At 46.5% G+C, this 15,690-nt stretch overlaps 1 protein-coding gene across 5 annotated transcripts in view; it reads left to right on the top strand.

Annotated features, from left to right (window-relative positions):
• LOC102689596 (microtubule-associated serine/threonine-protein kinase 1) overlaps positions 1-15,690 on the top strand; it is a 69,997-nt gene that overhangs the window by 29,832 nt on the left and 24,475 nt on the right. For 2 of the 5 annotated variants that reach the window (XM_069195830.1, XM_069195828.1), the window contains 10 exons: positions 661-749; positions 3,072-3,147; positions 5,759-5,779; positions 6,514-6,592; positions 10,207-10,367; positions 10,488-10,563; positions 11,166-11,375; positions 12,246-12,347; positions 14,866-14,998; positions 15,572-15,639. In XM_069195830.1, coding sequence (XP_069051931.1) covers positions 661-749; positions 3,072-3,147; positions 5,759-5,779; positions 6,514-6,592; positions 10,207-10,367; positions 10,488-10,563; positions 11,166-11,375; positions 12,246-12,347; positions 14,866-14,998; positions 15,572-15,639 — 1,015 coding nt within the window. The remainder of the gene's footprint in view (positions 1-660; positions 750-3,071; positions 3,148-5,758; positions 5,780-6,513; positions 6,593-10,206; positions 10,368-10,487; positions 10,564-11,165; positions 11,376-12,245; positions 12,348-14,865; positions 14,999-15,571; positions 15,640-15,690) is intronic. The other 3 variants (XM_069195829.1, XM_069195831.1, XM_015349173.2) reach the window with 3 other exon arrangements.

Raw genomic sequence — 15,690 nt, 5'->3', positions numbered from 1 at the left:
CATGCAGATCTATGGCTGATCTCTGTAAATTATTGGGGTTTGGGGGTTTACGTGGGTCAATGGCTGGTGAGTGAACTGTCTCACGAAATGGGCAAAGACAAGCCACAGGGAGCCTGGTCACACACTGACGCTCCATTCTGGAAGTCATGCCAAAGCCTTGGACTGAGCCCAGAAGAAAGCATTGTTTCTGTGATCTTCCTTTTCAATATGTGTCCTCTTCATGTGTCTAAATTTACTCTCTGACTGAAGTCATCAAAATACATTTTGGAAAGACTCCCTAAGCCTGGAGAAAGGATGTGGGATGCATTTTTGTGGCATCTTATTTTCTTTTTCTGCATCACAAATAGGAATATTCCACTGACATGCCATCTATTTTGGTTGTCCACTTAAATAGTATTCTGTCAATTCTATTGAAACAATAACCCAAAGCATCATTGATCCTATTTGCCTACAATTTGAACAGCTTCAGTAAAGCTCATTAGAAGGCAAATCACTTCTTCTGTAGTAATGTGTCAAGACTGGAGCATGCCTCCTAGCTACACGAGGAAATGTGACTCCATAATGAATGGGGTAATCTTTACTCAGAGAGCTCTCACTTTCCTGTCTCCGCTTGCTAGCACTATTAAAAAAGCATGTCTTTTTTGTGTTGTGTGTTCGCAGTTGCCGCACCAGTAACAGGAAGAGCCTCATTCTGACAAGCACCTCCCCCACGTTGCCCCGCCCACATTCACCATTGCCTGGACACATTGGTAAGTACCAAGTAATGAGAGACTGCAGGGGGGGTGCAACAAGTGCAAGCTTCCAGTTTTTCTAAAAAAACAAGTTTCTGTTTTTGTTGTTTGGCTAGCGTGAAGCACCTGACTTCTTATGCCAGGTTTAGCATCTAGGCCCAGCTCCCTGTAGAATTTAGTCACAATTAAAATTACACTGTGTTCCAAGCTTTATGTTACCCCCTACCTCATGGGCTGTGCTCTTGGGACTCTGGCAGTCCTCCTACTTCCACCAGGAAGTGTGATTCCATATGATAAACCTCGTGCCTAAAAACCAAACTTTATTCATTTAAATACCGTTTCCCATTTTATTTTTTTAAGAACAAGAACAATTCCAAGTGAGAAGAGGCCACTCGGCCCATTCATTGACAATTAATTGATCCCAGGATCTCATCCAGCCACCTCTTGAAAGGCACCAGGGTGTCGGCTTCAACAGCAGCTGGGCAGCTTGTTTCAGACTACCACAACCCTTTCTCTTTTGTGTTGTTTTATTTCCATTTTCTGTGTTATTTTTCTTAGCACGATATTTGTAGATGTGCTGTACAGGACCTTGAGATGTGTTTACATCTAAGGCACCTCATTAAATAAAGGAGTAATATTCTAGATGTGCTTTAATCAAGGCCTGCTCCGAAGGCTGAAATACTGTGCAGCACTTACAGTTAAGTCCATCTGCAATATTTTAATCAATATCTGTCACGCTGCTCCAGCTGGTCATCCATGAAAAGGTTAAGGCGCTGTTTGTACAAAACTCTGGAGGAGGACTGAACTGAACCACAGCCTGTAGCTCTAGTCCAGGCTCCATCTGAGCATAAAAAGTCTGTTTCACAGCCCTGTTATGTAATAACAATACAACATGGCCATGTCTTAAAGAGAAGCGGATATTCAGACATTCTGCAGGTTTTTAAAGGAAGCTGTTTCGGCATTCGGTCTCACAGTTAAATGGAGGATGGTGCTGGGGCCCTGCCTCAGTGATGACATAAAACCTCCGGGCAGCATCACACGTCGCACAGAGGGGGTCTGTCCAGGGCTGCCTACCCTGGGTCTCTCCCTGTTTTCAGGCGTATTACCTGTCTGTTCAGCAGGAAATAGCACCTACTATGATGATGAGCGAGAGGGAGTTTAATAACAGTAGAATGGAAATGTAGCACCAAGCCAAGATAATACGTGGGAGAACGGAAGGCTTCATTTTTAAAACACCCCCTGAAAATGTTTATTTGAAATGAAATCCTACCTCGGTCATGAATGCGCAATGCTTGTAGAGCTGCGCTCATCGCCACTGTCTAGGGAGTGGTGTTGTGGATCTCCGGGCTCATTCGTGACCATGACTGAATCCTGGCAGAGTAGAGCTGTGCTCATCGCCACTGTCTAAGGAGTGGTGTTGTGGATCTCTGGGCTCGTTAATGACCATGACTGAATCCTGGCAGAGCAGAGCTGTGCTCATCGCCACTGTCTAGGGAGTGGTATTGCAAGTCTCTGGGCCCGGTAGCCACAGTGACTGAAGCCTGGCAAGGGAGTGCAGAGCTGCACTCATCACTGCCATGTGGCAAATGGCACTGTGAGTCTCTGGGTCCTGTAAAGGCTGTGACTGAATCTGAACTCGGGCAGAGCAGAGCTGCTCTCGGGAGTGCCGTCTTGGGAGTGGCAGAGGACATGCATGGAGCTCGCGAGTGGCCGGGATGTCCATCTGTCAATGCCTTCTGCTGTGTTCTATACCGGTCGGTTCACGGCGAATAGCAGGAGAATAAGCACCGAGAGGATGTTAACAGGGCTCCGTGCACTGAGCCAGTTACAGGAGTGAAATCTGAGCAGTGTAGAGCTCGGCTGCAGTGGGAGACCCAGTCATGTGGTCCAGCAGAATCCCCTGCTGTCTACGGAGTGTCGGTGTGAGTCTCTGGGCCCACTAGTGACCGTGATCGAATCCTGGTGCGGGCAAAGCAGTGCTCTGCTTGTCACTGGTGTTGTGTAGAATTCTCCGGCGGTAGAGGACCCAGTCTTTTGGCATCACAGAGCGGTGCTGTGTAGGCTCTGATCCCACCAGTGACTGGGGTCGAATCCCGACAGGGGCAGGAGAGCTGCGCTCATCACACGGAGGAGCAGCAGAAGCTCATAGGCTCAAGGATGGACCGTGCGGATGTTCGGTCGCTCACATGGGATGGCAGCAAATCTGTAGCAGAGCCTGGTATCCAACTGGCAACCCCCATTAATCAAAAAACACTTTTCCCTAAGCTCTCAGCCATCTTTTCCACGACACCTGATGCCTGGGGCTTGATAACAACCTGTTCACTGCATGTTTCCCTACAGGAAGCAGCCCCCTGGACAGTCCCAGAAACTTCTCCCCCAGCACCCCAGCACACTTCTCCTTCGCCTCGTCCAGAAGGTAAGACCCACAATGCATTGCAAAGACCAGTCAGCAGCCAGCGTCTGAGCCGGTGCCTGATCAAAAAACCATTGACGTACACCTCGGAAATAGAAGATTTTTTCGTTCTCAAATCATTGTAACAGTCCAGACCAGGGACGACCAGCCCTCTGCTCCTGGAGAGCCACAGCCCCTCAGATTTCTCTAAGTTCAATTAGGTCAGTAGAGGATTCAATGGAGTCATTAAAAGCTGAAGAGGAAGGCAAATTAAACGATCCCGTGGCTCAGTTGGGCCAGGAGTGAGGATCATTGCTGTAGAGCTGGAAATCCCAACTCCAACCCTCAATATCCTGAATCCCAACGGTGTTCTACTGTACACCTCTTTAAAACTTTAACAGCTTTGGACATTGGGGTAGTCAAACGTAAAACTGCTGTTTACACATTCAAAATAAAAAAAAACATGGTGGAATCCAGGACAGAGACCTAAAACCAAAAGTTGGGATGCCCTGTTCTAGTTGAGTAAGAGCACCAGACAACGTCACACGCTTTCCCATTTCAGAAAATAGTGCCCAAGGTTTTTCACACTTTGAAGCCTGAGCAAAAGAACTGGATGTGTAAGGTGCCTAAGATGTGGCATAGTGGTTAAGGCTTTGGATTTATAAATGGGTGGTTATGGGCTCAAATGGTTGTACCGTTGAGCAAGAACTTACTTAACCTGTATTACCTGGCTGTAAAAAATAGTGCGAATGTCGTTTGCTTTGAATAAGCCAGCTGAATAAGTAAAAAGAGGCAGAATCTGACGTGTTACTCTTACACGTACGGGCTGGTTTGGTACTTACGTGCCATTACTGTAAGTACTGCTGGGCGCACTTTCATAAGAGCTCTGTCACAGCTGTTTTAGTTGCCCATTTGTTCCAATTGCTGGAGTCATTGCGTGAGGCAATAGCCCAATCTGTCAGCCTTTCCAAACCTTCTGAGGGCACTTTCCCTCGGAGTTACGACTCTAGACTCTGAAGGATCCTATTCAAATAAAATTGCATCGAATTGTAACTCTGGCTTGTGTGCCCACACGTTACTAGGGTATGCCAAGCTGACATTTGTAGTGTGAAATGTCATAGATAAAAAATGCAAAATCCACACAGAAATCCTTATAAGGCTTGAGTTTAACATTTAAGTGAAAGCTTCTCCCCTCCCTCCCAAGCACGCAAATTCTATAGCAAATTGCTGTTTCCAGTGCTCCATGTTTCTCAGAGCTGCCCTCCAAGTCCATGTCCAATTTCCACACTGCGACAGGCAACTAGGACTAGAAATAGGTTTGCTCGACTTTCTGACTTGGTTTTCACAAAACATTTGTGTGCGATCTCACAGACTTTTTGCAAAAAAAACAGGGACACAAAATGCAGCCTGACGGCCTGGTTTTTACTCCTCTTCTAGTAAGGCGCCTCATTCTCTTGAACTGCAAGCAAGCTGCCACCCACACTCGTTCAATGGATCAGATGCATGATGCAGCCTCTTAAGTTGGTGAAAATTAGATACACACTCAGCGGCTCGACTATTACGTTTTTAAAGCTTTTTAAACAATTTCTGCACTCTTTTGAGACTCAGAGCCTCCCTTCTACACCCAAGACCTTAATCTGGCGCTAACTGGCTACAGGTGATACCTGTTAAGACTGGCCTTCCCCGTTTTCTTGCTTCCTACAGGCTGTTAGTGTAATGAGTTTTTATTGTGCTCTTTTTTGTGTCTTCTGTCTCTTTCTCTTTTAGTTTTACTCCATTTAGCGAGTGCAGAGATGGGGGATTGGAAGTCTGTGTTTTTCTTTATTAATTCTTAATTATTCCTGGATAATACACCGTACCAACAATCTACCTGTCCTGTAACATTACTTTAACGTTAAACTGATGTGGTGGGTATTTGTGCTGGATTAAAAAACAATCAGATACTTGTTAAAAAAACAGAGAGCCCTTCAGCCCAGGATCAGTCATGCCTGGGTCCCATCTACAGTGAAAGTACCAGCAGCCCAGGATCAGTCATGCCTGGGTCCCATCTACAGTGAAAGTACCAGCAAACTATCAGCCCAGATATTCTGGGACTCTGAGCCAGGACTGTGAACGATAGAGTGTCCCCAAACAAATGTTTTATCGTTCAGATTTGGTTTAGTTGGAAGAAGGTGAATATTCCTGCGTGGGGGAGAGCAATTTCTCTTCTGCACATAGTTCCTCAGGTTACTCCAGATCATGCACTTTTAGTAAAATGGCCATTTAACTTAAAATGTACGTTTACTTATTTTGTAGGATCTAAAGAAATTCATCCCAAGGAGTCTTATTTTCTTTCTCGCCAGGTGAATTACGTTTCTTTCATTTCAACACTCAGAGTGCTGACTGAGTGCTACTGATGTTTAACTTTGGGGGTTCAGCACCCCACAGTCCTTCCAGCTCCTTCCAGGGATACCCCCGTTCATGTGATCTAAAAATCATTTTATGGATCTCTAGCGAACAAAACCCTCCTTATCACAGTTCTGTGTTTACCAGCCTGTAGACTTTCATTCTTTTTCTGTCCCCTGATCCCGGCCTCTGTGCGTGTGCGCTGTGGCATTTCTGTGGTATTAATCTAATTCATCTCTCCCCTGTGCAGCCACGGGCACAGAACTGACAGGTAACCCTGGTGTTTCTTGCTGTTGAAGTAGTCAGTTGATTTGTAACAGAGTAGGAAAGGAAAAGAAAGAAAAAAAAAGAAAATGACTTGTGGCTGTGTTGCTCCTCATATGATTTCTGGTCATTGTGGTATCGTGTGAATCCAGGTACTGGCGTTTCTGTGATTTCTTGTGCATCTTTTAACTTTGAAGGAGTAGATTCTGTTGCTGGCTTTTTCCTGTCATATGGTTTTGTTTTGTTTTTTTCTTTTTTGTGAGTATCTTCTGGTGATTGATTCTAGGACAATCATATGTCTCCTTGTATCCGCCTTGCTGATCATCTGCCCTCCTAATTTATCTGAAAGGGCAAAAAAAATAGTTGCTTCCAACCAGTCTGAGTGACTCAGAGCCCTGTGCGACCTTCCCCCTCTCGCTTCCTTGTGGTGAAATAGGAAGTCTAGTCTGCAGGACAATTGGCAAACGACAACGGAGCATTAGTAAGCAGATCCAAGGTGTAAGGAGTAAAAACGAAATAATTGTGACAAAAAAAACACATGTATATATATGAAGCAGAAGAGAGTGCTGGGTCAGCCATGACGGAGGGAGGTAGATTAGTCCTAAGCGTTTGTTGCTGTCTGGATAAGCGTTTGTTGCTGTCTGGATGTGCAGACCTAGTGGTATTTTCTGCTGATAGATGTCTGTATGCACTCACCCCCCAGGCAGAAGGGTATAAGCTGCCACCTTTTTTCATTTGCAGAGCGGACGGGCGACGCTGGTCTCTGGCCTCCCTGCCTTCATCAGGATATGGGACCAACACACCTAGTTCAACGGTATCTGTGAGTTTGTCCAGCACCTTCACACACTGGCCCCCCTCTCAGCCCCCTGTAACTTTGCAGGCACTCCACTTACACTTTACCTCTCCAGGCAGCATCCACACTTGTCCTACCTGGCCAGCACTCTCCATTTCTGGTGTGACACATTAGCCAATCCCAGTGAATCGGACTCTGCAAAAACTAAAGCTGCCCATGGCTGAGTAACGTACCATATCTTGCACTGAATCACGTATCCCTGAACATAATCTCTGCTGAACAACTGCCAGTGTACTTGGCACTGTTTGCAGGCATATTGTTTGGTACAATTTAACTCATCATATAAGATTGTGGTGTGATTGGTTTTCAGATTTCTGGGAGGATTCAAAGCAGAAACCTTGAATTTAAGGCTAAGCGATGTCTGCCTTTTGCACTAGCTACGCACAATGTGTCAGCAGATGCTTTGTGTGATATGGGCAGGGCTCAGGCATTGTGCCGTTTAAAACTAAAACATGAAATGCTTTCCGTGCTCATGAAGCAGTGGGTGGCATGCAGAGCACAGGGCTCCCTTCTTGCCGCAGCTCTGGAAGACTAAAGGCTGGACCGGAGCCTGCAGAGGTCACTCAGCACAGGTGCGGCGACTCTTTCAGCACCGCGAACAGCTCCCGTCGGCTCTTCCCCTCCCCTGCCCCCAGGCACCCTGATCAGGAAGGGCAGAGAGAGTGGAGGAATAATCGCCAGAGAGCAGAGATCAGAGCCATTAGCGGCCATCAGCAACGCTTTTTGTCTGGCTCCTTCCAGAATCCCATCCGTGCTCGCTGGCTTGTGACCTCTAGTGCATGCTGTTATATACTGCATCTGGCTCATGTACTGATATAGGTAGTTGCTAAGCAACAGTAGGAAGACTGTGGACCCCAATCCAAGATGTATCCTATGAGCAGGCAGGGAGATGCCACCTTTGCCGTAGTGCTGCAAAGTAATCCCTGCAGTACTGTGATCCTGTGTCGGCTGCATCAGCGAGGACAGGACGTGAATCCTGTTTCTTTTACCCACCTTGGCCTTCTGTCCCCACCCTTCCAGTGTGTAAAAGGAAATGGTGAACTATGGGGTTTCCATGCAATTCAAGTTGACACATTTCAGTATTAGAAGCAGGGTTTCTGCTTCACATTGCTGTTGTCAGCCATTTCTCTTATTAGACCTCATCGTTGTGGAGGAGCTGTGGCTTGACTGCTGAAACGGGCTTCAGGCCATGATGAGAAACTCTACTGAGAAACACCCGTCAGGGAAGAAATGGGTCATAGCAATTTAATTTGCATAGATCACATAATTCCGAGCACTGTTTAATCTCGATTACAGGGGCTCTCCCAAGGCAGAGCAAAAAACAGAGCAATGAATGATCAAAAGTAGCAAACAGTTTAAACTTTAAACAACGTCATAGGTTATGGTAGTATTAACAAGTGATCAAGGAGTTATTTAACCTCACAACAATGCACAGGTGAAGAGTTTCAGGTTACTCTGCACATGTGTCTGAAAAATATAGCTCCTCTTGGAAGGTTTTGGTCTTGATAAGTGTGATATCTGATGTCATAAAATAGCGTAACAGGGCTCAGCAGTGGTGGGTCTGATACAGTTGGTGATGTCACCCGTTTGGAGGTTTGGTGGTGCTGGGATACAGAAGGTGACGTCACCTCACTGAAACTTCGGTGGTGCTGGGAAATGTGATGTCACCCCTTTGGAATCTTGATAGCCCAGAATTCTCTCATGGTGGGAGACCTAGTGTCTTCTGGTGTGCAGCTGTGTGGCTCCTGAAATGCCCATGAGAGGTCATGATCAATTCTCTGTGGGGACAGAGCAGAAATGCAATAGATTATACAAACATAAAGGCATTTTCCCAATTAAAGTCTTAGAAATGAACTTAACCCACTGAAGCATTCACTGATACACAGAGAAAGTTATTCAATCAAAGAGCGATAAATCCTGGGGTTTTGCATTGCCAAAGGCTGCCCTGCCGTGAAGAGCAACAGGTTCTGTACACACATGATACCGGCCCTTAATAGAGATGGAGATAACACAAATAAGTGAAAAAGATTGAATCCAAAAAAATATATTTTTTGTCTTGTCATCGCTCACAGTGTATCACGAAATTGCCTGTACATTCCAATAAGCAAGGCTGTTAAAAAGACCTTTATTGATCATATGAAAGATGAGGAGGGTGTCCCCAAGGAAGCATGTATGTAAGCTGGCACAGCCCATGTGAGAGCTGTGCCATCAGGCCCCGACTGGTGTCCCTGTGTAGCTGTTCAGAGCACTTTGGGCAGAGTTTGCGTGTCGTTGGACTGATGTCAGTGATCCCGGATCATGCAGTCCCACTGGGCCAGCGCCATGAACAGAATCTAAAGTGTGCAGTGTCTACCCCTCACCGGACTGTGCTGAGAGAAGAGGGGGAACAGGCAACAGAGCTACTTGCGCTCTGCTCTGCTCCTGGCAGGCAATGTTTTTCCACCCTTTCATTGTTTAATTGTTTGTAGATAACGATCAATGGAGAGCTTAGCGGTTGTGGGAATCAAGGGCTACCCTCTTAACGGCTGGCGCTTGTGCGAGCTATGGAGAGTTCCCACCCCCAAAGCCGGATCATTAAAATCTTGACTCCCATTAGTAGTTGTGGCAACGAAACAAAGCTTTCAGGCTCCTTCCTGTGAGCCTTGTGCTTTTCGGTTTTCAGAAACCCTCAAAAGACTGCGCAAAGCTGAGCTGTTTAGGGAGAGAGTTAAGCATGTGTTTAGAGATCAGCTCAAAGATCACAATGAGCCCTTAGTCCCAGTGGGCTCTCTATTTTTATGATGAACAGCAGTTCAGGAAAGACACCTTCAACCTTGTCCATGGAAATGAAATATAAGTCTCGAACGCTCACCACACACCAGCTATCAGTGGGGAGGAGAGCAGAGTAATGTAGCCAATTCACAGAGGGGGATTATTAGGAGGCCATGATTGGTAAGGGCCAATGGGAAATTTGGCCAGGTTACACCCCTACTCTTTTAGAGAAACGCCCTGGGATTTTTAATGACCACAGAGAGTCAGGACCTCGGTTTTATGTCTCATGAGAAGGACGGCGCCTGTTTACAGTATACTGTCCCCGTCGCTATACTGGGGCATTAGGACCCACATGGACCGCAGGGTGAGCGTCCCCTGCTGGCCCCACTAACACCTCTTCACAATGTGAATACACGATGGTCTGTAGTAATGCATACCTGTGTATGTAGGAATACACTGTGGTGATTGTAGTAGCACTGTGGCACAGTGGTGAGCATTGCTGCCTCACAGTGCTGGAGCCCCGGGTTCAGTGTTTGCTCTGTGGCTGCCCTGTGATGGACTAGTGTCCCATCCTGGGTTTACTCCACCTTGTGCCTGTTGCTTGCTGGGATAGGCTCCGGCTCCCCTGTAACCCTGCATTGGAAGAAGGGGTTAGAAAATGGATGGGTGAAAGGAAGCTGGTGAGCGTCAGGTAATTGTACAGTGAGCAGACTTTAGGTTGCATCTTCACATCCGGCCAAATCTGTAGAGAGACGGAGGGGGTTGGGGGCGGGGACGGGGGGCGACAGGGGCAGTGCGTTGTCTCACTCCGCGTCTCTGTGCATCTCCAGTCCTCCAGTTCCTCGCAAGAGCGGCTCCACCAGCTGCCCTTCCAGCCCACAATGGACGAGCTCCACTTCCTGTCCAAGCACTTCGGCAGCACCGAGAGCATCACTGATGACGACGGGGGTCGGAGGTCGCCAGCCGTGCGGCCCCGCTCTCGGAGCCTCAGGTACCTCCCACTCTGGGACCCCCTGTTTTCTGAAGTTGGTCCAGGTGGACATCAGGGCTCTGTAATTCTTCTCATGCCTGTGTTGGGGCTCTACCCTGACCCATGTGTCCTGTGTTCTAGCCCGGGGCGCTCCCCATCCTGCTACGACAATGAGATTGTCATGATGAACCATGTGTACAAGGAGCGCTTTCCCAAGGTGAGACAGTCAGACACTTGCATAGTGCCATTAAGAGGACAGTAGTGGTTCAGACAAGATGGAGTCTCTTGTTTGAACTACATTCCCCAGAATGCTTATACTAACTGGTCAGGTGACTGTGGAAGGAACATCGATCCCCATGGCTTTCTGGGGAATGTAGTTCAGAAATGAGTCTTCATCTTGTCTCAACCTAACTCCCTCACAGCCATTTTTTTAATTAAGCATGCCATTTCATTTCTTTCAGGTATATTTCCTCATCCTTTTTATCAATAACTTTTGAACCACCTGCATATTGTATTCCATATCCTTCCTATTGAGAATTTCAGAGCCAAACAAGGGGTCATTAGGCAACGATATTACAACTACAAAAACAATAATCATCAGAAAATTTAATGGGATGCATTTCTTGATTGTGATTTTTGATACCCCCAGATTTTTCATGCCATCTTCTTGGCTCTGCCCTTATGGGAATGTGGTACACCTTGATGAAAGGACTGTAAAGTACAGTCAAATTATTTTAATGAAAGAGAGGATGGTGCAATGGCGGTGGGTGGTAAAAGTATGGTCATAACATGGGACATCTATCTGTTTCTGTTTCTCAGGCCACGGCCCAGATGGAAGAGCGCCTCTCGGAGTTCATCACCGCTTTCTCCCCTGAGAATGTGCTGCCCCTGGCTGACGGGGTCCTCAGCTTCATCCACCACCAGATCGTGGAGCTGTCCCGGGACTGCCTGACCAAATCTCAGGAAGGCGTCATCACCACCGTCTACTTCCTCGAGCTGCAGGAAAACCTGGATAAACTCCTGCAAGATGTGAGTGAAGAACCCACATCCCCACCCCTTCCAAGAAAGCCACGGACAGAGCGCAAGTCAGTGCGTCAGTCAGATTGAACGCTCTCCGCTTAAGACTGAAACCCTCAGAAGCTGACCTTAGCAATTTGCAAGGCTCTCCTACGCTGTCCCCCAGATACCCCTGAATTGTCCCATATCTTTTCTGTGGGCTAAGCCTTTTCAAGCAGGGGTGCCCCATCCTGGTCCTGGGGACCCCACATCTGCTGGATTTTGATCCATTTCTGATATGCCTAATGATATATCTAAATACCTAATGATAGACACAATTCCAATTTCTTCTGTTTTAGTATCTAATCCTGTTGGAGGCTGCCTTTTAACTGGTGCATTTCTCAAGTAACCTAGCACCTGAGTAGAAAAATAAATTGCAAAGATTCCAACTAACCGACTTGTTAGGTTCAATGAAGGATTCATTTCAGTAAACAGCTCAGCTGCAGTGAGAGTAGCAGGGGAGGGGGTCCCCAGCACCAGTACTGGGGACCCCTGTTTTAAAGGCCCTTGTGAAGTTTGTAAGCTCTGCCTGGCCATGGTTTGGCTATAATCCTGTGCTCTGTGTATTTTATCTCTCAGATGTAATATTATCCTCTTCACAGACCTCATGTTTAATCCAATCCATCTCTGTGTCAGAATGCAAAACTCCAGGGACTGTCTCCTCTTCCACTTTACAGCACGTTGTTTACAGCATGCTGTACCTGAATGAGGCTGCAAAATGCAGTGATAATTCCTTTATTATTATTTGTGCAAAGGACAAACCGGACTTGTAAAAACACACACCCCTGAGGCATCAGAGGTCCACTCCCGCCGTCACTTCCTTCGTTTTCTCATCCTCGGCAGGCCTTCGAGCGGTCGGAGAGTTCCGAGGTGGCCTTCGTCACACAGCTGGTGAAGAAACTCCTCATCATCATCTCCCGGCCAGCCAGGTTGCTGGAGTGCCTGGTGAGTGGGAATGGCACCGGCCAATCACAAGCGCTTGAAGCGACATCACTGTATGATCGCTGGATGTTGGAACTTCCTGTTCCCATGAGGCCAGCTTGATTCGCCCTGCTGAGGTTGTGCTGTTGCCGTGGTGATCCTGCGCAGTACGACAGGAACCACAGGCTCAGACAATGGGCGTCTGTGCTTGGTGGTCACAAGCTGCCGTCTGTGGGATCATGACTGAACCCCTCAAAATGCAGTCATAATCTTTTGGACATAATTCTGACAACTAGGAGTTGCCCCTCTTGAAGTTTACCATAAATCTAATCTTATTCATAGAATTTTACCACCTCTAAGCTGTCTAAAAACTGTATTCTTATTCTGTTAATGAAATTCTTGTATATCAAAATAGATGGTGATAATTTAGTGATTGTGGTATTAAATTGAAGTTATATTTATGGAGGTGTTACATTTCATATTATCAGAAGAAGTTTTGTTGACGACAGTGCAGGGTTTTAATTAAGGCCTAATTTAATCAAAGCAAGTGGGAATCAATGGCGGTGTTGGGCAATTTATCGACTGGCCTTCACACGCTGAAGAATATGTGCAGGACAAGATAACAGCATTAGGAGTGAGGAAGACGTGCTGTTATTGAACTGCTGTGGATGTTCTCTACAGATTGACAGGTGATCAGAGGTCTCACTGGTGCATTCTGGTTCCATTGTGAGTGAGAGCATCCCTTGCAACTGAATTTTAGTCAAGGGTCTCTCTCAAGTTGACCCTGGACAGCCTGACAAGACTTGAATTTCCCAGCAGAGGAATTTATCTGGGAGCTCTGATTCTGGGCATCTGGCCTGGTGGGACTGCAGAGTCATATCTAAAGACATGACACTGCAGAATTGAGGTGGACACCAGCCAGAACTCATCTCTCATAAAGCCAGAGGTGAAGTGCATGCTGCTTAAAAGATGGGCTGTCATTAAAGTTGCAAACTCTGCAAAGTTCTCCTCTGCTTTTATTTATGTGTGGTGAAACAGCTATTCTGAGTTTCACCACACAAAAATAAGAAGTTTATTTGTAATTGAAATATTGAGTCACTGGAGCTGAATCATTATTTTGTAAATGTGTCTCACTCAGCCTTGCGAGATAATAAAAAAACTGCTAATTTCATGTAAAACAATGTATGCACATAATGTATAAAACAATCATCTGACAAAATAATAACCTCAGCATCTTCAACATAAGTGTATTCATATATGCAGAAGACCTGCCAAGATTACCAAGCCCCACTGTGTGTAAATATTGTTATACAACTGTTTTGAGATATTTTGCTATCAAAGGAAGCTTTCCTACAGTACTGTACAAGAGCACTTCTCACCACTTTGAACACCAAAACTTCAGGCCATAAAGGCCTGAAATTATTAGATGTGTTCAGTGTGGTATACAAAGTGCCTGGGAGCTACACAAAAACTGTTAACATTTTTGAATACTGTGTACATTTGCTCAAATAGGTATTTTGGTGCGATTGTACCTTTGCCTGTTTCTTGTTGTGAGGAAAGCGTTCATTCAGATAAATTGTTCCACGAAGGAGTGGTGTAATCTTTATTCAGAATCTCTATAGTATGGGCAGGCAAACTAGGACGCTCATTCAAACCGTGGTGACAGGAGTTTATCTTGTGTTAGACCCCTAGTGATCCAAGATAAGATGCCAGCTAGCGTTCCCTTATCTCCTCGTCACTCCCCACATCCCCCACACACTTCCATGGTCACCATGGTGACAGGCTGGTGCTGATGCAACGAGGGCGCAGAGGTCAGGAAATTCTAGATAAAGGTGCCACCTTTCATGAGGGATGGCTGGGTGGCTGTGTGCCAGACCTGGCCGACGTTGTTACGAGCTTGCCACCTGACTCACAGGGGCTGATGGGGCAGGCTTGGGGCTAGAGGAGAATGTTGATCAGGCTGCCTACACAAACTCAGGACTCAGAAGCAAGCAGTCCACAGGGACAGTGTGTCTGCACCCTTGACACAGTCCCTACTAGGAGGGGTCCGACTTTGTGTTGGGAGATTGCTCCTGCCTGTTTCCTCCAGTCTTGCCAGTAGAAGCACATGCGCTGTACTGCTGTAGTCAGACCTGTGTTCTGCTCTTAATTTAAGATTCAAGGCATTGTGATGTCATAATGTGTCTAATTCTCATGAATTGCTCATTTCTTTGTGTGTTGCACCAATTGTTGTCCTCTGTTTCAGATCATGTATGACTTTCTGCGTCACACGGTGACTGGTCCTCCAGAAGGATTTTGTTTTGCTCAGCATGTCAACTGTAATTAGTGTGTAATTAGTCCCCCTTAGGGGATCGTGGTGTGTTTTGTTGGCCACACATTATCTTATCATCCCCTGCTGGTCCCCCAACAGGATTGCTTGTCACACTGTAATCCGTCCCCCTTTCTGTGATCGTGGCCACTCTGCGGGTCTGTGTCACGCTGTATGTCGTCCCCACAAGTCGCCCATGTGTCACTTTTGTTGTGTCGTGCTGTTTCTGAGCAGGAGTTCAACCCGGAGGAGTTCTACCACCTGCTGGAGGCGGCAGAGGACCACGCCAAGGAGGGGCACCTGGTGAAGACGGACATCCCGCGCTACATCATCAGCCAGCTGGGCCTGACCAGGGACCCACTGGAGGGTGAGGGAGGGAGAGGCCGCAGACACATTCACATGGGCAAATTACTGTCCTGCTGCTCCTGTCCCTTTGAATGCCTTATCTCTATGCTATTTAGCTCTATTGAATGTTAACTGGTATGTCATAGTTAACATGCAGTAACACCTGGAGCAATCATGACAAAGGATAAGGATGACATAAAGCATGACAGATGATGAGAAACCCATAAAGACAGTAAAATCATGGTAACACCTATCAGAAATACCATGCACATTTACCCTGGAATGGAATTTACATGAAGGTTTACATGCAATTATATGAAGTGAGTCTGCATGTTCTCCTTGTGGCTGCATGCATTTTCTACAAATGATCCAGTTTCCTCCCACTGTCCAAAGACACAGTTAATTGGCATTTCAAATTTGCCCCTTCCTACATGCCTGTGAATAGATGGGGTGGGCATGTGTTCTACCCATAGGTGTTTTGAACTTAGAGGTTATTGAAAAAGCCAGATTCCTGTTCCTGCCTCCTTTCTTTGCCTCAGTGCAGTGGTGACATGGACATGTTTACTCTGACGGTCTCTCTCTCTCTCCCTTACAGAGATGGTCAATCTGGACAGTTACGACAGTGAGGGGCCTCACACACCAGAGACAGATGACTCTGTGGAGGTAAAGGAGAGCTGGCATATTAAAATAAGCAGCTAGGCACAACACCTAGTA

Source organism: Lepisosteus oculatus, chromosome 11 (assembly GCF_040954835.1).
Source record: "Lepisosteus oculatus isolate fLepOcu1 chromosome 11, fLepOcu1.hap2, whole genome shotgun sequence".
Taxonomy (NCBI): domain Eukaryota; kingdom Metazoa; phylum Chordata; class Actinopteri; order Semionotiformes; family Lepisosteidae; genus Lepisosteus; species Lepisosteus oculatus.
This window is presented reverse-complemented; position numbering and strand designations above follow the sequence as displayed.